Consider the following 24,349-nt stretch of genomic DNA (forward strand, 5'->3'; position numbering starts at 1 on the left):
GAAAGAGGGAACTTGACAGCACAGCAAAGGCAAGTTGTTAAGACTGGTTAAATAGGGAACTGATTTTGGTTTGGCTAGTACAGAAACCAAGGAAGATAGAAGATTCTGACCAGCCAAGTACTAGAGAAAAAGAGACTGAATCTTATAAAAGCAGTCTAATAAATGGGGACTAAGGAATAAAGAACAGACATTATGCTGAAGGAGAGAAGGAAGACTGAGCCTAATGAAGTTGTAAGATATTAAAAAACCCAAAGAAAGAAATGGAAATGGTCATTAGTCAACTGAAATAACAATTACTAGAGAAGAAGTTTAAAGGCTGTGGAAGTGAGTGTATATGTGTATGTTTGTGCACGTGCACATGCATGATGCAGGAATGGGTTGCAGGGAGGTAGCTGGATGTTTTTAATCCTGTTCTTGTGGCCATCTCTCCTCTCCCCATATAAATGAGAATAAACAGGTAAAGTATTTTTATAATATGACAAGTATCTGTCATATTTCCTAAGAAGTTATAAGCTTTAAAAAATAATTTTATATGAAAACACCTGGAACACATAGGGAGAATTTAATTGTTTTCGTTTGGTAAACAGATCGACAGAAAAACTACTTTACAAACCTCCGATAATTCTGATCAGCATAAAAATTATACAACTGGCAAATCATTATTGAACTATGCCCAAGAACATCAGGTAAATTCTGATAGCATATCAAAAAATTTTTAATATTCATTGGTATGGAATGTCCATTCTTCATTTAATTGAATAAATAACACTCAATTCTACACATTCTTTGGTAGTTGAATTGACATATTATAAAGAACACCATTATGATCTAGATTAATGGCCATGAAAGTAATATCAAATTTGGCATTTGGAGCTACTGTGCTTCAATTTTCGTAAGATATATACTGTTTTTAAAATTACATTCCCAATTATTATAACCCACTAATGGTGATTAGTAGTAACTTTCAAATCTATAGGAAAAATGTATACTTCTTAATATAAGAAGCTTTGTAGTTCTTACTAACAATTAATAGCATTTTTTCCGATGTAGTTACTGTACCCTCTAAGATTAGCAGAGACTTTCATTCCACATACTATTGTTGAGGTGATACTAAAAGAAGATTAGGAAACTTTAGAGCAATTTCTAAGTATAAAATCTGTCTCATTAGCTGGTTTCTTAGTTTCTGAATGTTAGCTAAATATCTCAACACTATACAATTTCATTTTCTTTTATTCTTTTAAAAGATTAAAGTTAAATTATGTATAATCTCATCATAATATATAATGCTACTTAAACACAGTTTCAAAATTAGAAAAAATTCAATCATCCTTTAAGTATAGACCAAAGAATTAAAAGGGGGGAAGAGAGCAGATGAAAATTACCAAAATTCACCTATTTACTCCCTTTGTTTTCCCCTGTTCCTTCTTTTTCTGTTTTTTTTTCTTTACTTTTTTTTTAAATGAAGAAAATTATTCTTTTCAGTACAGTATTCTTATGGCTTATAATCCTGTAAAATCTCATTCTACTACTTTGTTACAGAACTCACAAAAACTAAGTACCCCAAACTAGAACCATTAAAACAACCCCTAAAATATTTTTTTGCCAATGAATCTAATTAAAATGGAAAAAAATTTCTCTGCCTACCCATTTAAAGATATATCATTTATGATACTATCAAGGGACCACACCTGCTCATAATACAATTAGAAAGAAACTACACATGAACATTCACAGGGGATAAATCACTGACATACAGTATAATCAAACCTTATTTGGTTTGGTACTTTATTATTGTTGTAAAAGTATTTACTTTTTTTTTTTTTTTAATATCCATCAGGTTTGAAGTCTGATCCATTAGGATATAAAGTATTTCTGTTCACAAATAAGCTTTCTGATATATCCTACTAGTTTTGCACTTCAACTTCTACCAATTTCCCAGTTTATTGGTGTGAATACAGAAGCAAAAAAAGCCAAAATTTTATCAGTATTCTGAACTTAAAGAGAAAAAACAAAACCAAAAACAAACAAAAAAATCAAACATCAACCTGACTACCGAAAAACCTAGATTCCCAGCCTACCCACCTGAGTCAGAAAGTTTCAGCCACTTGCATTGAATAAGCTAATCTTTAATTTGACCTGTATCCATCTGAGAACGTCTGAGATTGAACTAATATTTCTAAAGATATACATGGTTCAAGAGTCCAGAAATAGTTCTCAAGTTGGGTAACGGCAAAAAATTCTGGCACACTCTTACTCGCCTTAAGCAAATCATATTTGATACCTGCTCATAACAATATAACCCACCTGCCATGATGTCATCCAGCGTGTCATTGAGGGTCTGAGCAGGGCTGGCTACCATTAACCCTTGTTGTGTTTCTGTCAGAATTCCTTGCCCCAGCCCTGCCAACTGTGCTTGGCCCAGTACTGGCTGTCCAACTATCACTCCTTGCAGTTCTGTAAGATTTGCGATGGACCCTGGAGGCAAGGGACCTGCCGCCAGAGGCAAAGCTTGAGGCATGGCCAGAGGCTGGACTGGTGCAAAACCCATCTGAGCAGCAGTTTGCTGGGGTTCATCTTTAAGCAAAACGGGATCCACTTGCTGTAACCGTGCATAGTCTCCCTCGGAAAGCTGTTCTCCAACCCCAACAGGAGTTAGCAGTCCCAGATGTTGGCAAGACTGTTGCTGCTGCTGCTGAAGTTGAATTCTTTGAGCTTTAACCTCTAGATACTGCTTTTTTAGCTGCTGCTGAGTTTTCAGTTGTAATTCTCGTTCTACTTTCTGTAGTTCCTCCAAAATCTTTTGTTTCTTCTGAATTTGTTCCTCCCTTGTTTTGTTCAGCTCCTCGATCTTCTCCTTGGTAAGTTGGTCAGCATGAGCCAGTTCCAAGGACTGCAGCTGTGCATTCTTTTCTATGGCTTCTTTTATCCTCTGTTCCAGTTCTGTTAACTTTCCCTGAGCCTCTTCTACAATGCTCTCTGGAGACTGATTGGTGATGTAACCCTGTACATCCTGGCTGTTTGCTGGCAAATGGCTGCTGGACTTTTGTTTAGAAGCAGCTGTGTGAAAAAGAAACCCCCTCAGAAGTGCACATGAATGGCATCCTCATTACAGAGTTACTGTTGGGAGGTTTAGTGCCAACAGTTATGCACCAAGTTAATATATCCATAGAAGGTGAAAATGCACTGTTAAGGAGTTAAAAACAAATCCACCTTCTTTATCATAAATATAAAATGTATGTATTTTATGTGCATAGAGTAATCTTTGGGAAATTAATTTCAGAATTTTAAAAATATCACATGGTTACAATTAGACAATAGAGGGATGCAGGTTTGTGATATCTAAGTGGTACAATTAAAGTAAAATCTAAGGCTATGTGTAGATAGATACCTCATCTGGTCATAAAGATGTAAAAACTTATCATAAGAACAGAAAAATAATGCTAAATTATTAAGATGTAGGGAAAACTTAAACCTCTAAGCCAAGGTTTTTCTACATTTAATAGTCTGTGCCTTTTAAACACACACACATACACACAAAGAGTACTCAAACCACTGAGAAGTACCAGGAAATTAAAATCCAACTAAAATATATGTCTTTGTTGGGGCCTACCATCTTCAAGACTGATAAAGGTAAGATAGAAATTCACATATTCACAAAGCTACCTGGCCAGTAGAGAAATGGGATTCAGTTTCCCTGGAAGAAAAGATGCTGAACTATGACATCCACTGTATCTTCTGACAGCCAGGTGAATAAACATATCTGGCTATTGGTATAGCAATCATTTGCTTGCTATACCAACTGAAAAAGGTGCCAAGGCTCTAGATTGGTAGTGGTGATTGAAAAGAACTGGTGGAAATACTTAGTATTCTTGTTGGTAAAATAATATAGGTAGCCAAAAACCAAAAATTAAAACCACATTGGTTCCTCAGGTAAAACTTTCTAAAAGGAAAAACTGATTAAAACTGGTAGCTGTAATCTTTTGGGACATAACTTATGAACATGCATGATGTAACTTCCACAAACCAAATATGGACCTCAGAGTTCTAGAGCAACAAACAACCATATCTGAAGTAACTTTGAATTCTTGGTTGAGAAAAGGTATTCCAGATATAAAATCTATATTAAAACCAGTTATTCTAAAATAAAATTTAATTTTGATCTAGCTTATTAATATTATGCCTCATATCACTACAGAAATTTTAGTAATTTACAAAAATGTCACCCAATTATACGCAGCCTAACATTTTAACATGAATAGAAATGACTAGTTATTAGAGGAAATCATGGATAATCAGAATTGCATCAAAGATGAGCATCTGAATTTCTACTGCTAATACTTCTGATTCCAGCACAAATTAGTGTTCTTAACTATGTTCTCTCCCAATAACATGCTTTTTTCATTGTTAAAAAAAAAATCTTCAATTATGCCGACCTAGTAAAATTCATTTTTTGTGGAATAATAATTTTAAATGGCCAGTTTTTGGTTTTTTTTTGCAATCTTATCATTTTTACTTGGACAACTTGTTAAGTCTTTAGAAGTATAACTGACCTTTATTCCTGATGGGAAGAGTAGTGGCAACATTGGCAGGTGGTTTGTCAGGCTCCTGAGGTGGGACAACCATGGGCAGTGCTTGAACTGGTACACGAGGAGCCTAAGACAAATGAAACTGATTATATATCTGCTTTTCCTCACCTTCCATTACATAATTTGCTTTAAATGAAGAATAAGTTACAAAGATCCATTCAAAATATTTTTTCATATGACAATCTCAGGCGACATATTTACTTAAAATGTGTTGGTATCAAATTATTTTCCATGACTTTTTTTTTTTCCGGCCATGCTGCACAGCTTGCGGGATGGGATCTTAGTTCCCCGACCAAGGACTGAACCCGGGACCCAGCAGTGAAAGCGCTGAGTCCCAACCACTGGACACCAGGGAATTCCCTCCATGACATTTTTTTAATGAACTTTGAAATCAAAAGATTATTCTGGCCACAGTAAGAAAGCAAAGCAAAATCATATCAATCTAGAATCTGAATATTACATCAGAGGTTCATTAACCATATCAAGTATGTTATCTATAAAAAGAACTACATATTATAACAAAAAACAATCTAGTTTAATCTTGAACTATGACCGAAAAAGGGAAAAAGATGATATAACATAAAATGCTTTAGTTTAGAAGCTTACCCTATTTAAATCGTGGGATGGGGGCGTTAACTGAGTGACATCTGGTGGAGGGGCTGAAAGCAAGTTATTAGGATAGTCCAAAAGATAGCAAACAACGCTTGTATGACCACCTTTTGCTGCTTCTATCAACATAGTCGAGCCATCCTAAAAAAGTGAATATGGAAGGGGAAAAAAATTTTTTTTAAAGTTAATTTACAGAAACATTAAGGAAGATATAGCCAACAGGCCCCAGACACATTAAAGTTTTAGGTTTAGTAAAGAACACTTTTCTCTAAAAACAGAAGAAAATGAACACATTTAGAATGCCAATACAAGTGGAACTTATAGATAATAATTTGTTATGCTCAAGAGTGAAAATTAATTCACAATGCTACCTGAAACATTTGAGTTACATACTTTTAAACGGTGAGTAGGATCTGCCCCATGAGCCAAAAGTAGTTCCACCACTGCCAGATGACCCCCTGCACAAGCCAGGGACAGTACAGTATGGTCATTGTTAGCTGTGGTTCTATTCACATTTGCTCCTAAAACAGACAAGGCATGAAAAATCATGTTAATAGAGTGTTGTTTCTTAAATTATGGTAAACTTCAAAATCGAAGAGTAGAGAGAAGAGTATAATGAAGCCCCACATACCCATTACCCAGCTTCAATGATTATAAACATGGCCAATCTCATTTCACATATACCCACATCCATTCTCCTCTCCCATCTTGAATTATTCTAAAACAAATCCCAGACAAACATGATATAATTTCATCCATAAATGTTTCAGTATGAACCATTAAATGATAAAAGTATATATTATTCCTAATATAATCACTGTTTTAAAAAAGTAAAATATAAAATTTTATCTACATTTTAATATCTTCAGTGGGAAAGATGACTAAAAACCAATTAAAAAATAAACCACACTGCCCTCTATGGGCCAAATATGGAAGGAATTAACAAAAAATAGTAAGTAATAGTAGTATAATCTTTTTTCATTGGGAAATATCTGAGAATGAAAACAGGTATATTTTCCCCTTAATATGAATTCATCCTTGATTTGGAGCACTGTGCTATGCATGTGGGAAATGGAAATAAAATACCAGGAAGAAACTGGAATCAAACTCATTAAAATTAAAGAAGAGAGGAGATAATAACTGAAAATAATTTCATTCTTGAGAATACTATGTCTTATTCATAAACATATAACACAAGGAAGTGTTCAAATTGCCTAAAATACTTTGACCAGTAAGTTATTTCTGATTTATTTTCTTTACCTACAAACGATTTCAAACTTTAGGCTACCTTTGTTATTAAGGATTTTGGTATTCAAAGTAGAATAAATGACCATGAATGAAAATGCATTTTTGGCATATTTGTTCCATTTCAATTTTGATTTTTTGGGGGGGTGCTATATTTATGAACACCTCTCTATATTTTACAAAGAAGGAAACTTAGGCCCAAGGAAATATAAAGAAGAAAAGTGACTTGCCTTCAAATTAATCAGTGGCAGAAACAACATAAAAATCCAGGTTTCGAGATATATTATTACATAAACAGAAAAGACTTCAAGGTATCTAAACCCTCAAAGTTTTTTACACAGAGAAATTTTTCTGTACTGAAATTTTTTTAACAAGGGTGGTATTCGGTATCAGAACTCTTCACAGTTTGGAATGGTTCTATGTGTTGCAGGATGTTTATCAACTACCCACTCACAAAAATCTCAGTAGCATCCCTCCACCATGTGACACCTCCAAAATGTTCTTTACCTGTAAATCTCTTAATACCCAAGGGCAGGGGATAGATACCTGTGGAAAAAAATTACTGCCTTACACAAACCTACCTTTACTAATTAGGAACTGAACGGTACAAACATGACCAGCTCTTGCAGCTTTCATTAAAGGAGTTCTTCCACCTTCAGATTCATGCTCCTGTTTAAAAACCACAGACTTACTTGATATTTAATTTCTAATGAACAATTATTCCCTTTCATGAAAATCAAAAGGAAGAGAACTGAACTAATTTCAGAATCTAAATATATTAAATAACATGCTTTGAAGTAAATCTAGGAATACATTCTTTAATTTAAACAATCTCAAATTAGAAACATGTTCTATGGAAATATAGATAAATTAAGAACTGGGGTTATATTCATGTGATTGTTACACCCTCATCTAAATCCACCTGGGTAATTTTTCCTTCTCTCTACAAAAAGGACTGTGGAACTTGAACAATGAATGGCACTCTAGCACAGCCCTCTCCAAACAATCAACATTATCAACATTATCCTAATCCACTACAAGTGATTTTCTTTTTATAAGTTTGTATCCTACGTGTATGAATTTCTCTAAGTATATCACTCTCTGTCTTTACAGACTTCCCATTAACTCTATTTTACCTTACATAAAAATAACAAGGCTAGTGATATTTAATACCATCAATTATAAGATATTACTAGAGATTTCTGGGTTTCAAAAGGATGGAGAACCAGCTGCATTTTTGCAATTCAGAATATCAGCATAGGAAAAATTTTCAGATCTTACAGTATAAAGGTTTGAGAAAAAAACACCTTTTATAAAGCATTTTACATGCCAATATTTTTTACACTTACATCGGATGATTCTTCTCTTAAGTCATATACTAAGTTGTTTTCATTGCAATTAACTAAGCAAGATTACATTGCTGTATGTTTCACAGTCACTGTAGTAAACACTGGAAATTTAGTTCCTAAGCTGAAGAAGCTCAAAACCTAATAAGAAGAATATACGCATGACTAGCTAGAATATAATGTGCATCATAAGTTCTCCAAGAATTGTACCAACACAGACAGAGCTGAAGGAGGCCACAATAGTAATCTAATTTAACCCTCTCCTTTCATAAATGAGGAAAGAGAAGTTAAGTAAAGTTTAAGTTAAGAAATCAGTTAATTGAGGAGCCTGTTTCTGCCTGCATGTGAGTTTCTGTCATAAACTATGAACTTCTATAGGAAAACACATTTGCTTATTAATCTCAGCCCCATGAACACACGGGTGCTTATGTTTTAACTAAAACCTACCTTTCTTACTCCCTCACAGGCTAAACTGGAAGAATGACTATTTTCCCCACACACAATTGCTTTTTTCTTCCCTACGTCTCAGGCTGTACTCATACTATTTCCTCCAACTGGAGTATCTCTTTTGTAACAACAGCGCAGTATCTACCTTTCTAAACCCTACCCAGCCCCAAACATAACATCTCAGATGACGTCTTCACCTCTTCTGAGCTTTTTTACTATCTGTCCTTTCCCTATGACATCTCTTTGTAATCTACCTTAAAATGACCTCAGTAGGGACTTCCCTGGTGGCGCAGTGGTTAAGAATCCGCCTGCCAATGCAGGGGACACGGGTTCGAGCCCTGGTCTAGGAAGACCCCACATGCCATGGAGCAACTAAGCCCGTGTGCCACAACTACTGAGCCTGAGTGCCACAACTACTGAAGCCCACGCACCTAGAGCCTGTGCTCAGCAACAAGAGAAGCCAGTGCAATGAGAAGACTGTGCACCACAACGAAGAGTAACCCCCACTCGCCGCAACTAGAGAAAGCCTGTGCGCAGCAACGAAGACCCAATGCGGCCCAAAATAAATAAACAAATAAATATTTTAAAAAATGACCTCAGTATTTCATCCTTCTCACTAAATAAAAAGTTATTTGAGGGAAAATATTATTTACTGAATACTTATCTTTTTAACTTCTTTACTTAATAATGCTTTGATGGTATAGGTACAATTTATTTCCTAAACTACAGTGAAATACCTCTAAGCCATATTTGCCTTTTTATGACAGATCAGAAAAGCTTCTAAAAATAGCTAAGTACTTAAGAGAAGATCTGTATTAATTATTATGATTAATTATTAACATATCAAACACAAAATTTTCCCTTTTTTGTAGGGGAAAAGGGGTAGTAGACTGGATAGTCCTGCTAACAAGGAAAATAAGAATGGACACCAAACAGCATAGGAAAAAAATATGACTAAATGAGATAAAGAATGGCAAAAAGGCCAACATAAAATCAGAAGTAAAGAAACACCTTTTGTCTATAATCTCCTTTCAATTAATTTCTTGTCTTAGCTTTAAATATTAAGATTTAGAAAGTGACATAGCTTACCAGATCTGCTCCTGCCTGAAGTAAGACATCAGCTACATCGGTATGACCATTTTCACAGGCGTATGTTAGTGCTGTATCCCCTGTTGCTGTTGTTGCATGAACATTAGCTCCTGCAGTAGTGTTAGATACACAGCCTTAATAAAAGAATCATAAGACACAAATGTGGATACTGAAATTTCTTCTAGATAAGCCATATCTCCTCAAATTAGACAAAACAGCCTTATCCATTTCTAGAAATAGAGAATACTGTCAGCATCTTTAAAAGCAAAAAAGAAAAAAAATTAGAAATAGATTACTGCTTAAAATTAAAACTGCAGATATTTCAAACAGCAATAAGGTAAATTATTTATTCAAAATACACTAAAAAATTTATCACATTATTTTTCTATACACATTCAGTGCATCATACATCAAAAAAAAGCTATTTGCATTGCAATATTTTTACTTAAATAAATCATGTAAAAAAACTCCCAAATGCAAAAATGCCTACCTGCAGCTAATAAGTATTTAACTAACTCCAAATGACCCTCTTGAGCAGCTTCCATTAAAGGGGTAGAACACCCTAGTTCTATATCAGCTCCTGCCTTAATTAGAAAGTCTGCCACTTCCAGAAAGCCTCCACAGCAAGCCAAAGTCAAGGCAGTTTCTTGAGTTTCTTCTGTCTGTGCATTGATATTTGCTCCTAAAATAAAGATTCTAATTATTTAAAGAAAGTCATTAACTTATTCCAGAGATAAGCAAAACATTATTATTTCCTAGTAAACTATACTTCAAAAATGAACATTTATATTAATTTACTAAATGATGAAGTACCTCTCCCCTATTCTAGGAGGCAGTTAAAAATAAAGAAAACTATCAAAACCACATCCACTAGTCCATATTTGACGTACACTGCTGGAATAAGATTTATTCAGCTAGAAGGTACAAGTCATGTGATTTAAGGCCTTAGAAAATAAACCACATCCCCTAGTTATAAAGGTTCAAAATAATGATGATAAAGATGTTGATGAAAATAATAATAGATAATATTCAATATGCTGTTATTTGTCAGGTAATATTTAAAGCATTTTACATATTATTGTTAGCTCCATTTTTACAGCTAAGGAAATTGAGATTAACTAACTTGCCCAAGGTCACAACAACATTATCATCATCACTACAACCACCATCACCACAGTTAACACTTAACAGACACTATATGACAAACAGTGTTCTAAAAGCTTTAAACACATCTATAAATTCTCACAACAACCCTACAGACAACAAAAGTGAGACACAGAAGGTTAGAAACTTGCCTAAAGTTACAAAATCGGCAAGCAGTAGATTTGTGATTCAAACTAAAAAGTCTGCTCCAAAAACTATGCTTTTAAAATTCTAGTCAATATTACCTCTCAGTAAAAGGTTTTTTAAAAATGTGCCATTCCTCCTAAATTTGTACAAACAAAACCTTTACTACTAAAAGAGATATAAAACCAGGCTACCAATATGGATAGAGATGCGAGATTACTTCTAAAGTTAAGGTATCTTAATACAGTCAAGTAACTGTTTCACTTTCCCCAAAAGAGAAGCCCACAGTGTACTGAGCTCCTTTACAGCTTCTTATACATGCATTGTTGCATTCTCATCAAGTTAGTCCTTATGGCAAGATTTCCCATAGTGTACTTTATGAAACACTAGAAACATCAAATATTTATTAATAGGTATTCTGCCCTAAGAGGCATTCTCTCAATATATTAGCTGCAGAAATGCTGAATCTCATACATGCCCCTACATAACCTACAACCCTATCCCACCCCCACTTCTCTCTATTTTTATTCACACAGCACAAAATGGCTCTGAAAGCGCTTAAATAGTAAAGAAGTCCATTTGATTTTATTTAGTACAGTATGAGAGCTGTTTTCAAAGAAAATATTTCATCTTTAGTTTTTGTGATAGCACCTCATTACAAATCTACTAGAAAAATGAAATAAATTCAATTTTATAAAATCATAATCTTACATTTTACACATTTATGCGTTAGTGTCTTGATTGGTATTGGTTACCTTGGCCTAAAAGTAACGCCACCATTTCTTCATGTCCTTCACGAGCAGCTTCCATCAATGGTGTATAACCTTCATCATTGACCTCTTCCAGGCTAGCTCCTCTTTCAATAAGTAAAGCCGCAAGTTCCACGTGCCCACCACATGCAGCCAAAGTCAATGGTGATTCAAATGAATCAGCAGGCATGTTCACTTGGGCACCACTGTCAAGAAGTAACCTAGCTACTTCAACGTGGCCATCCTGATTACAATGCAATTAAAAAAACTGAATCAGCACCATTAAAAAATCTTTAAAAATACTTCTCAATTGCTATACAATGAAGTTTACTGATCTCAATTCAAATAAGAATAAATCTACATTTAACAGGTGAGTAAGCAAGCATTAATTAAGACATATCTACAGTTTACTCTAGTAGTAAATAGCAATTGAGGATATAAAATATGTAGAAAAATATCTTCAATCAAAAAGCTTATTAACCATCAGAAAAAAAAAACAGTAAGCACATAAGATAAGAGATTACTGTGAGATAACATCAACACTGCATAGTATAAGCTTAAATGCTAAAAGTATACAGTTTAGAAAGGGAAAGTAGGATTTTCATAGAAACTTTAAGGATAAGCAAAGTTTTGGCTAGGTAGAGAAAGAAAAATCCAATACTTTTTAGAGGAGTGGGGGAATTGAGCATGATGGGAAAAGGGAACACAATATGTACATGGCAATTCCTTTGTTGTTTGACAATCAAATGCCAGTGAAAATTAAGAAAAAGAAAAAGAAGTTCTCTCTTAATATCTTCTGTCTTCTTTAACAGTCTCCCTTTCTCACAGTTTTCCTAAATACTGGCAACCCCAAGGCTCACTTTTCCATTCTTTCTTCCTTTGATACATTTTTTCCTTCTGTATTACCTCACAGACATTTCATCTTCTTTTGAACATGTCATGCCCATTTTTGCCTTGGTACTTGCCATATTACACAACTTTAATGTCTTATCCCTGTGGTTACTTTGCTGTTCCTTTAGCTCAGAATTTTCTCCTTCCATAAGTAGTCAACTCCTACATTTCCTTTAAAGTCCAGTTTAAAACCTCAGTCTCTTAGCAAGTCTCCAAAACGTATGGCCCCTACTAGTATCTTTCATCTACTTATAACACTTACTTATATTGCATGCAAAGTAGGTCTACAGAATATTCCAGTTTAATTTTTTAATCTACATATAGTTTGTTTCTCTAATGGCGGTGGCAAGGATGTTTTAAGTTCCTTACACACATTATGTCATTTAATCCTCACAACAACCCTAGAGAAGGATATTATTTTAACAGATGGGGAACTCAAAACCCTCCCAGAAAATTTGTTTAATCAAAAGAATAATTTACTAAAGCAAACACTGGTATGGCAATAAGAAAAACAAAAAATAACTCGTCTTAAATGGCTACCTAATTTTTTTAAAATTAGTAATTAAAATTTAACATCCTTTCAATAATCATTCTCTGAAGGGAAGTTGAGACAAGAAACTTAAAATTTGGGGTCTGCTTTATCTTTGGTGTGTTTTTCTCATAAATCTGCCTATAATGTTATTCTGATTCATTTCTGTGCCACAAGTCATAGACTGAGATACAAAAGTTTAAGAGTACTATTATTACACATTCTCAAGTACAAATGAAAAAAAAGTTCTTAAAAAAAGGAATTCAAGGCTGAGAAAAGAGCATGATAGAGGATCTTTGGGAAGGGAAAGTCTCTGGAAAGGGATCTTTGGGAAAGGAGAATGACAGAGGGAGAATTATGTAATGCAGATAATATTCTAATTTCAAATTTTTCATAAATTTTAAATTACGGGTTTGATGAACATGTTTTACTTAGTATTATGTGCATACTCTGTGGATTGTGTTCTCATTTTTAATATCCTTGATCAACTTTTAAAAAGTCACTTTTTGTGCCAATTACATAAAACCAGTATAACTATGGGAGACTAAGAAAATGAAGGTAGTGCTACAAAGCTTCAGAAAGCACCTCTGGTAGAAGTTAATACTGCACGACTGGCTCTTATAACTCAGATAGCTGAGGTTCTGATCCACAAGTCATGATAAACAGAATCTTTGAACCCAAGGAAACGGCACTCACTATACACTGACTCTGTCTCTACCTAATATATAAATATATTTCATGTATGTATTTCACCAATCTTACCATGCAAGCCTCCATTAAAGCAGTGTGCATTTCATCTGTTTTATGCTCTTGATCTGCGCCTGCTTCCAAAAGAAATCGCACCATCTCTAGATGTCCTAAACCAAAAGTTTATAAGATTACTTAAAAATATTTTATTATTCCCCAAAAATAAAATTAACAATATTTTGAAAAGTTGTATTTAACTTACAGCAATACATTTATTACCATAATACTAAAGTCAGCTACAAGCCACCCTCAACTGCCCAACACAAATTATATAAGTGATCTGTGCTGTTCTACTCCTTACCCTGTTACCCTAGAAACTGCTACTACTAAAATCCTTGCTGTAGGTGAGCAAAGGTGGCCCTAAAATGCAACACCCAGAATATCCCCTCTACAACCTTTTTAGGGCCCAGGCATGCCGTAGTTATTTTATTTATACTATAGACTAAATTAGTTTTTGTGAACTAGTAGCCTGGGATGATAATCATCATTGAAGTTATTTCTATGAGGAAATGAGCTTTAAGTTTCCATAACTAACTCACAGACATTTTAGGAACAACCTGCTTGTAAGTTGGAAACCATATATATAAAAATATTCTTGAAACAACACCATTTATATTTATTCATTTATTTAGATATAAACATATACATACACATACATATATATACACACACATATATATACATACACATATATTTATGTAGTTTCAAATAAACCATATGCTTCAGTTCAGATAAAGATTACCTTGTGAGTAGTTACAATGAACATAAATTATATTTTAAAAAGGACTTCAGATACTATGTAAGAAACAGTAGAAAAGTGACTAATTTTTTTCCAACTTCATCTGGAAATGAGCTGCAGTCAATTTTCAGTCAACTGGAAATGGAGGAAGGAGTGGATGGCAGAATCACGAACAGTTAAAATTAACTCTGGTGAATAAGTGTAGCACCTGCCATACCTTGTTTTTGCTAACAAACTATCTCTCCTTCCTCTCTGTCATTCTCCCTTCCCAAAGATCCACATCAGCCTGAATTCTATCCCTTCCCCATCTCCTCCTTGTCAATCTGTATCCTAAGAGACCTCACCAGAAATAGGGGAAAGTAAGAGTGTCCATGGATCCTTGGAAGTAGTAGAGATGTTCTCCACCAGCTCAGTTCTATATCCAGTTTCTCTAAGGAAAGCCTGCAAGCCCCAACCTCAGCAGGGTGGGGCTACAAGCATAGGAGAGAGGGAAGAGTAGTTATATATAGCCCCATCTCAAAGCTCACTGGCCAGCTGGGTCTCAGTAGTAAAATGGAGCTAGTTCCCATTTCAAAAGTATTTGATGGAAAGGTAAGACAGAGCCACCCAATCGGCCTGCCCTGGAGAGGCTGCCCCAAGGCTTAATTTCTCCCCTCCCAATGAAGATCAACCTCTGCGTAACTACTAAACAGAACTGGAGAAGTAAGAGACCTCAGCTGTGCTTCCTAGGTACCCTTAATCTGAATTATCTGTAACACGAAAAAAATCAAAAGTCCTTTAGAGCACATTTTTACATTTAACTTAAATTTTAGTCACTTATGTGTCTAAGGAGTATTTTAGCCATGTTTTTTAAGTGAAGTTATGCCAAAAGACCTCACAAAACCCTGGCCACTCTGAAGTACTGATAGAATGAAACAAAACAACAGGAGGTCCAACACAAGGGTGAAGGAATCAAAGCCCTGGGCGCAAAATTTAAGGAGACATTCACTCACAAGCTAGTGTACGTGAAGATTCAGCCATCGAGAGTGAGTGCCTCCTTAACTTTTTTTTTTTTCTCCTTAACTTTTATACCTTGCCTTGCAAGAGCTTTTTCTTGATGCCTCTGGGTCAAAAATGTATCACTTATTTTATGATACAATCATGACACAGCTGCAGATGGTAGAAAACATTGAAGTGAATGGGCTATGCAGGTATAAAATTTCATGAAATTTTATTTTTAAAAAGTTTCTTAGTTTAGGGCTTCCCTGGTGGCGCAGTGGTTGAGAATCTGCCTGCTAATGCAGGGGACACGGTTTTGAGCCCTGGACTGGGAGGATCCCACATGCCGCGGAGCAACTGGGCCCGTGAGCCACAACTACTGAGCCTGAGCATCTGGAGCCTGTGCTCTGCAACAAGAGAGGCTGCGATAGTGAGAGGCCCGCGCACCGCGATGAAGAGTGTCCCCCGCTTACCATAACTAGAGAAAGCCCTGGCACAGAAACGAAGACCCAACACAGCAAAAATAAATAAAATAAATTAATAAACTCCTACCCGCAACATCTTCTTTAAAAAAAAAAAGTTTCTTAGTTTATAGCAATTTATCTGTCAAAAAGGTTGATTCTGAAAAATGTCTGGCTCTGTGGCTGTCTTTTTAGAATCTAGATTAACTAGCTGAGGACCAAGTATCTTTCCAGACAATTATCTTGCCCCCCCCAAAGAAGATATTTTACTCTATTATCAATATTTTCAGGTTGATTGACATCATTTAGAACACTATGTACCCCCTTTGTACAGCTATATATTGGTAGGTATTCTCAATTTCAACCAGCTCTTCCCTCTAACTTTATTAAACGTGTTAATGATACTCTAAAATTTTTCTTTTGAATACAAACTCCCTCCACACCACTTTTTATTTTCCTTTTCATATATCCTCCTTTCTCTTCAATTCTTTTCCTTTCTTCTTGGTATCATGAGAAATAGCTTAAGCATCTTCTTGTTAATAAATCATTCTAGCTTCTATTTATTTATTTACTGGCCATATCGCACGGCACGTGGGATCTTAGTTCCCCTACCAGGGATCTAACCCACGCCACCTGCAGTGGAAGCGTGGAGTCTTAACCACTGGACTCCCAGGGAAGCCCCTCATTCTAGCTTTTATTGCATTTACTTTAAATTTACAGGCTAAACGCTTCTGGATTCAACAGGATTCTTTTGTGTAAACCAGGCAAAATACTCTGAGAAGCAAAATCATTAAAAAGTACAGTGCATATTAAAATTAAATAACTGTTTCTAATAAAACAACTGGATCAACAGTCATTTTTCACTGACAATATTTATAATATTGAGTGTATATTGTAAAAGTTTAATATATAAACTTTATATATTAAACTTTTAAACTCTAAAACACTTTAAACACTTATTTATAACGTACTATATACTATTACCATATTTTATTTTTTATTTTAAGTGACTAACCATTCTATATGAAGTAACTGTCATTTCATGAATTTAAAAACTTTGTTTAAAAAAAAAAGTTCTTTACTGTACCTTTGTAACAAGCTAACGTAAGGGCACTCTCTTTAAATTCATTGGAATGCGTATTAATGCCAGCCCCATTTTCTAGCAGCAATCTGGCTACTTCCACATGTCCAGCACTTCCAGCTTCCATAAGAGGAGTATGACCATTTTCATTATGGTCCTCAATACTAGCACCGGATTCCAAGAGCACCTTTACAACATCTACATAACCTCCAGCACAAGCATATGTAAGTGCTGTATTGCCTATTTGAATGAAGAAAAACAAAGACATTAACATAAAATACCAAAATAAAACAGAGGTTTATTTAGTATCAAAGACAAAAATGAAATGAGAGACTATAATCTTAATAAATTTAGCTATTACACTTATATATATAATTCTTTTCTTCATTACATTTTATCTTACTGAAATCAACTCCCTATTCTTTCCATTTAAAAATCAGGGTCAAACACATGTGGAAAATCAGATACACTTATCACAATTGTAGAGTTATAAAAGAACTGAGCAATTCTGAAACTAACCTCCCACATGAGGGAAAAGTTACACTGATTCTAACTTTAATCAGAGGAATGGTTCCCAAGCTTTATTTTTTCTTTGGATTATAATTATTCATCATATATAGATATACCTCATACCGTTCCTTTTAATCATGTACTGTTTTCACCACAACTTTACACATCAGTTAACTGGTGGCCAAAGTTAAAATAATTTCAAAAACATTCCCTCTTAATGATAAAAATCTCCCATTTTACATGGGAAAAAAAGTTAACTTCTGGGTAAAATAAGAATTCCTAAAACCCCCGCAAACCAGAACATGCAGACCTTTAAAATTATTTAAAATATTTAATAAATTTAAAAATCTTGCATGAAGGAAATGCACAAAATATATTTTCATATATTTTAGAGCTTTTACACGAATCCATTTATGCCCAAATTTGAAAGAAAAAAAAACTGATTTAGATTAACATTGTCTCTTGTGTAACATAATGTTTTCATAATACTTTCTTTTCCTATAGGCCGCATTTATTAACACTAGACAGACCTGCCTTCTGTTGCGTATCCTTCTTATTCTCCCTATCTTCCCTTCCATTTTCCCCTGATAAATAGGAAACTTGGGTTTGAGAGGTGGAGACCATCCTCTCCACTTCCAAGAGGATGGTCCTTTTAACTGGGCCAGTGTTTAATATAAAAGAACCAAGGCCAGTTAATAGCACTCATACACAAAACAGGAGAAATTTCATTCAAGATACATTCTATGTACTTTAAGCCTAATGCACAGATATATACAAATGTGCAGCACTGATAATTGTGAAAGCATCACTAATGATCACTTTCATGTGAATTAATTACTATCAGAGGGTGTTAATATTTAAAAACTGAAAAAGAAGTATGCATAACCTGTTGAAGACTGTGCATTGACATCAGCTTTATGAGCTAGCAGCAACTTCACAATTTTGACATGTCCTCCATTAGCAGCAGCCATTAAAGGTGTAATGTCACCTTTGATCCCCCTATCTTCCACATTGGCATGCATTGCCAACAAAACCTTATGAAAGAAAAAGTTTAAAGGATATTAGAAAATGATATTTTCATCAAAAGTTTTTGAACATATATTTATGTTAACACCTACCTAGTCATGCTAGAGAGCCAATAAACAAAAGAGCCAATAAACAAAAAAAATGTATCTAACAAAACTATTTCTTGAAATGAGCCTGATGGTTGATTTTAGTTTATTATTCCCTTAATACACAGGCCAAATTAAAACAAAACAATCAAAAAACTGTGAGCTTTATTTTGATAATACAAACCTGTGCAAGCTCATAATATCCAGCAGAACAAGCTAAACAAAGGAGGCTCTCCCCTTCCTCAGTGTGTTCATTTACACTTCGCCCTTCAATGAGTAACTTTCGCACAGCATTTACATCTCCTTCTGAACAGGCTTCTGCCAAACTGCGGCTATTGGGGGAAGAATATTGTAATATCAGGATATAAGAATATAAAAAATTGCCCAGCATAAGTGTTGATTTTTTCAAATTAATCTGGACAGTAGTGCTAAAAAGAATGATTATTTCAATATGACTCATAACAAAAAGAAAATTAAATGATTCAGTTCACTGAGTTTTTAAAATCTACATATAAAAGTCACTGAATTAAAATTATCCCAATTACAAAATGTTTTCAATCATGTAACTGAAAGATAAAGTCTAATTTACTATAAGTAGGGAAAAAATTCAAAATTTTAAAACATAAAATTGTATAGAAAAATCACATGAAGGAAATACAAGTTATAATTACACTTCTGTTTGTTTAGTCACTAGAAAAATTTTATAAGGTTTAATGAAATGGGTAAAACTTTTACTAATTATAAATGCCTAAGTTCTTCAATCAAGTAAAGGGAAATCATATATGAAAGTTGTGAGCATGTAATTTTGACTAATCTATGAATAACTGAGAAGGAGATTCTTTTTTTGAAGTATTTACTTATGCCATCATGTTTTGGGGAAGTATGAAAAATATCCAGGTAAGGCAAAGGCTTAATTCAAGCAAAAGGAGAGTGGAAAAAGTGGTGGAACAACAGAAAATTATACTTAGAGTAAAGCATTTGCCCTGTAAATCTTCCAAAAGAATTTCAACTATGGACATTTCTAAAGATTCCTTCACTTGCGGCTAAAATCCATTCTTAGAAAAACACTAATTCCGAGTCTCTTCATTAATATTCTCTTTATTTCAAATATACCTCAATTCTTACAACCTCCTCTTAAAACATGGCCCTGTCACTTCAGGTACTAAAGCCATCATCCATGGATAACCTGTTTTCTATACCTATATTATCACTACCCCCCAGTTTTAAGAATATCATCCTTAGCCAAGATTATGGTGAAGTCTCCTAAGCAGTCTCCCTGCTTTTACCCTTGCTCTCCTTCAGGCTTTTTTCAGTGAAGGAGCCAGAGAGATCTTGCTTAAAAGGAAGCAGACCTGTCACTCTTCTGCTCAGAATCCTCCACTGGCCTTTAATCTTACCCACAGTAAAAGTCAGAATCCTTATAAGACCTGTCCAGTGGTAGGATCTCAAACTCCTCCTTTTACTTCTCTGGTTTCAACACCTACTATTCTCACTTACTCTTTCTGCTTTAGCCAAATTGGCTTTCCCGTTTTTCATCAAAAATGCTAATTAAGCTGTAACTCCAAGATTTATGTATCTGCTATCCCTCTGACAAAAAAGCTTCTCCCAGACGCAGCTCACTGCCTTATCTATTTCAGGTCTTTGCTAAAAAGCCACCTTTTAAATGAGGGTTTCCCTGACTACCGTATTAAAAATGCAACATGATCCCTAACCCCAAACACTGCCTTAGCACTTCTGCATTCAATTTCTTCTGCCCATAATCGTATCATTGTATGCCATACTATATATTTTGTCTACTTGTTAACTGTACTGTCACAAAACACCCACCGCGCTCCACTGTTTCTCAAGCTTTGCTGAACAAACATGACTGTCACAAACATGGCCTAGTGTTTTGCTGATCACTTTTAGTAGTGTCAGTGCCAAAGAATCTATGACTCTTTATTTTTCTATTCTATTTCCTGCTGAACTAGCTTTAATATACTCTTCAAGGTGTCTTGCCAGTCCCAGAAGGCACATTAAAAAATATCTGGAGAATATCAATAATATCATAGGCTAGTAAAACTGAACATTAACTAAGGAATAGAACTGGAAGTTAACTAAAGAAGGAGAGTCAATCTATGAGAAGGATGGTAAAATAAATTAATAAAAACAGAAAACTTAGATGAATGAAGACAAACAGAGCTAAGAGAAACAGCAAATTCACATTCTTGTTAATACTAAAAGATGTTGCATAAAAACACTATTATATAAGACAATTCTTGAATGCTATTTTTTATTCTCTAAACTCATATATAAAAGAGTATTCTCATTTTTTTCAACTATTTAAAGGTAACTGCTAAAATACAGTTGACCCTTGAACATCACAGGGGTTAGGGGTAACCACACTCCACTCAGCTGAAAATCTGCAAATAACTAATCAGTCTGCCCTCCATAAATGCAGTTCCTCCATATCTCTATATCCACGTTTCTGCATCCATGGATTCAACCAACCACAGACTGTGCAGCAATGTAGTATTCACTACTGAAAAAAACCTGTGCTGGGAGCTCTCTGGTTAGGATTTGGCTTTCACTGCTGTGGCCTGGGCTTAATCCCTGGTCGGGAAACTGAGATCCACAAGCCATGTGGCATGGCCAAAAGAAAAAAAAAAAGAAAGAAAGAAGAAGAGAAAGAAAAAAACCCTGTGTATAAGTGGACCTGTGCAGTTCAGACCTGTGTTGTTCGAGTCAGCTGTAAATAAAATGGCTTAATGGCTTCTTTTCAGTTAATGGAAAAAAAAAGAAGCCTCTGAAGGGTGAAGACAGTAGTAACATGTATTAATGGTTCTTTTCCAGCTGCTTCCTTGGCATTGTATTTTTCATACTACCCATAACTGTTTTATATACAAGATGGTGTGATTGTTTTTTATTGCATAACATCATCAGAAAAACTTTAAAGGCCAAGTCAGAAAATATTTACTGAGTTCTTACTAAATGTGAAATGTTATATAAAAGGAATTATAGGACAAATAAAAATAACATCCCTGGAACTCACTTACATTCAAGTTATGGAAACTAGATCTCTGACATTTTTGAACATTCATAAAACAAATAAACAAATAAAAACCCTGCCCTTTAAAATGGTCAGAACTATGCACATGAAGTAGAAAATGGCATGACTAATTAGAAATCATTTACTTCTTTGTCACCAAAACATTAAAAGAAAACAAAATCTAAATAAGCAAAAGGTCTTTTATAACATATTGGCTAAGAAGTCAGCCTTGTAGTCAGACAGACACTGGCGTCCTACCTCTGCTACTTGTTACCTATTCAATCTTAAGTTACTTCTTTTCTGCTTTTCATGAGTAAAACGGGAATAAAAACAAAATCCATGCCTAAGGCTTTTTGTGAGTATAAATAAGATATCACAGGTAAAGTGGTTAGCATACTGCCAGGCACAAAATACATGCTCAGTAAATGTTAGCTATTTTAATTATTTTTAAGAAAATGTTTTTATACTGATCACAGTGGAAATACACTTACTTGTCCGACTGCCCTGCATTTGCTGTGCTTTCAGCTCTCATACGGGTAAGTGCAGCAGCAGCTTCATCCAACGCACAACTAACAGATGATGTCAACCTCCGAAGCACTTCAGGATCTGCAAAGGCTTTACCATCAGCCGTAGATAATTTGCCTATTCCTATTATATTATTTTCACACCAATTCAGATATACCCAAAAGGAGAAACAAAGCAAAATTCAAGTTACTTAACTCTATTTATGTTAAACTCCAAATGATACACTGGACATATATATTGCCTGGCCAGAATCTTCTGGGAAATCACTGTTCTCCAATTTTCTATTAGTCTTATTCCTTCCATGTGGTCCATAAGTGCTCAACTCTGTGACTCTCTGGTTCTAGAAATGGGTCGTTGGTCTATGCTGGGACAGTCGGGTGTCCTCACTCAGACTTCTGCCATACGTTTGCAAGAAGAACGTATGCTCAAAGGTTGCTAAATCGTGACTCATGAGCTATTTGGTCACTTTTATCACCACAAAGAGAAAAAGACTGCCCAAAGTAAGTCAACATAGAGGAGAGGAGAGCAGAGAAATAGGAAGGAGACAGTTCTGATAAAGTTATATTTGACTCATTGGCACTAGTAGTGCCAGAAGCCAGCACCATACCTATACCTTTGGTAAATGCCCATTTTCATTTAAGAATGTTTAGTTGGGCTACTACCCCTTGTGACCAAAAAATGGCCATATAAGACATTATAGGCTATATAAAAGATAACCTATCTATGAGTACCTATTTGCTTCAAATTACGACTACAATTTATTACATACACCCAAAATCATGTCTAAAAACACCATATCTAAAAAATATTCAGAATAGACAAATTTTTTTTAAAATTTCAAAAGCAGAAATGGTTAGTTACCATGTACATGAAACACAACTTGTTGCTACTCTACATATCACTATAAAGAAAGCTGATCTCTAACATTCTAAACTCAGTGCTGCTTAATCCAGGCTGCCCATCAGTGGAGCCTTTCAGAAGTACAGATGCTGAACTCTCCTATATCTAAAGATATAATTCAGTAAGTAAAAGGAAGGCCTAGGGATCTACATACTTTAAAGGCTCTAAGGAGATTCTGATGCACAGCCAGGATTAAGAACCTTTGCTCTAACTTGAAGATAAAACAACTAATGTTATAATGGATATTACAGAACCCCACTACTCAACATGTGGTTCATGAACTACTGATAGAAGCATTACTGTCACTTGGGAGCTTGTCAGAAATGCAGAATCTGAGACCCTAAAATTTACTGATCAATAACCTGCATTTTAAAAAAAGATCCCCAAGTGATTCAAACGCAATTAATGTTTAAGAAACACTATTTTAAAGAGGTTTTAAAACAAACTATTTAACTAAGACAAAGACCAAAAAGATCTCCCAAATGATAATAAACATATCTGTACAGATTTCTTTTAATAGTGGAAGGGCTCAATAATATCATATAAGTTTGTGTTTGAAGTTTATTTTAAAAAAACTTTATACGCATTTGCTTTTCCTTCTGACAAATCCAAGATATGAAATATTACATCTTACGGAATAAATATTGCAAAAAGCATTTCTGATTTTAGATATTTAGATATAACATATGTTCAGAGCAGTCAAATTTAGTGTCTGCTACAATCAAGACATACAAAGGATAAAAACAGTCTTAATCTGGTAAGACTGATACCTACTGCATAATTTGTGTCACTAATATTAAAAGCCAACTGTAGTCTGAACATGCTATAGTAGTATTTATTCTATAAGATATCTGTGGTTAGTTAAGTATCCTAACATTATTGAGACCAATATCACAGATGCATTCTCACATGAGAGAATTAGCTCCAATATTTTAGCCAACTCAGATTGGCTATGTAACAACTATTTGTCAGTGACAAAAAAGAACTAAACAAGAGGATATGTCCAGATCAGAAGAAAGTAATCCCTGTTTTTTAAAAAAATAACATTTAAAATAAAATATTCCATATTAAATTTTTATGAACTTCTCATATCTTCATAAGTAAAGATAACTATTTTAGTAAAAATAACTAGGAAGTAACCTAAGAAATACATAGTAACCTTTCAAATAAATAAACAGTGATTGGAAATTAATTTATCTAGCTACTCTGGATTATGGTGATCTTTTTTACTGGTCTTATTCAATTATCAGATATTAATCAGTGAAGATCAAATAACAGAAATGATAACGATGACCAAATTATTCTTTCCAAGTTATGACATTTAATCAATTGAACAGAACCATATAATTTCAGAGAAAAGGTGTATTAAATGATTATCTAGATTTTTGATTTCAAGACAATTATTTCCCCCTTTTTTCTTCTCAGAACTTACTCAAAGGAGAACTAAAATACAATAGGAACTCCATCTTTGATAAAACTAGAAGAAATTT

At 34.5% G+C, this 24,349-nt stretch overlaps 1 protein-coding gene across 10 annotated transcripts in view; it reads right to left on the reverse strand.

The window, feature by feature from the left end:
- Window positions 1-24,349, reverse strand: part of ANKRD17 (ankyrin repeat domain 17) — a 159,786-nt gene that overhangs the window by 59,991 nt on the left and 75,446 nt on the right. For 3 of the 10 annotated variants that reach the window (XM_082838777.1, XM_082838776.1, XM_082838782.1), the window contains exons 3-15: window positions 21,926-22,082; window positions 18,591-18,738; window positions 18,181-18,328; window positions 16,791-17,024; window positions 13,541-13,635; window positions 11,365-11,602; window positions 9,813-10,004; window positions 9,323-9,432; window positions 7,022-7,109; window positions 5,589-5,716; window positions 5,193-5,336; window positions 4,551-4,653; window positions 2,305-3,057 (exon numbers count right to left, since the gene is read on the reverse strand). In XM_082838777.1, the coding sequence (XP_082694903.1) occupies window positions 2,305-3,057; window positions 4,551-4,653; window positions 5,193-5,336; window positions 5,589-5,716; window positions 7,022-7,109; window positions 9,323-9,432; window positions 9,813-10,004; window positions 11,365-11,602; window positions 13,541-13,635; window positions 16,791-17,024; window positions 18,181-18,328; window positions 18,591-18,738; window positions 21,926-22,082 (2,538 nt within the window). Of the gene's footprint in view, window positions 1-2,304; window positions 3,058-4,550; window positions 4,654-5,192; window positions 5,337-5,588; window positions 5,717-7,021; window positions 7,110-9,322; window positions 9,457-9,812; window positions 10,005-11,364; window positions 11,603-13,540; window positions 13,636-16,790; window positions 17,025-18,180; window positions 18,329-18,590; window positions 18,739-21,925; window positions 22,083-24,349 lie in introns of all 10 variants that reach the window. The other 7 variants (XM_082838775.1, XM_082838773.1, XM_082838779.1 and 4 more) reach the window with 4 other exon arrangements.

This window comes from Leucopleurus acutus (assembly GCF_964270905.1).
Source record: "Leucopleurus acutus genome assembly, chromosome: 4".
Taxonomy (NCBI): domain Eukaryota; kingdom Metazoa; phylum Chordata; class Mammalia; order Artiodactyla; family Delphinidae; genus Leucopleurus; species Leucopleurus acutus.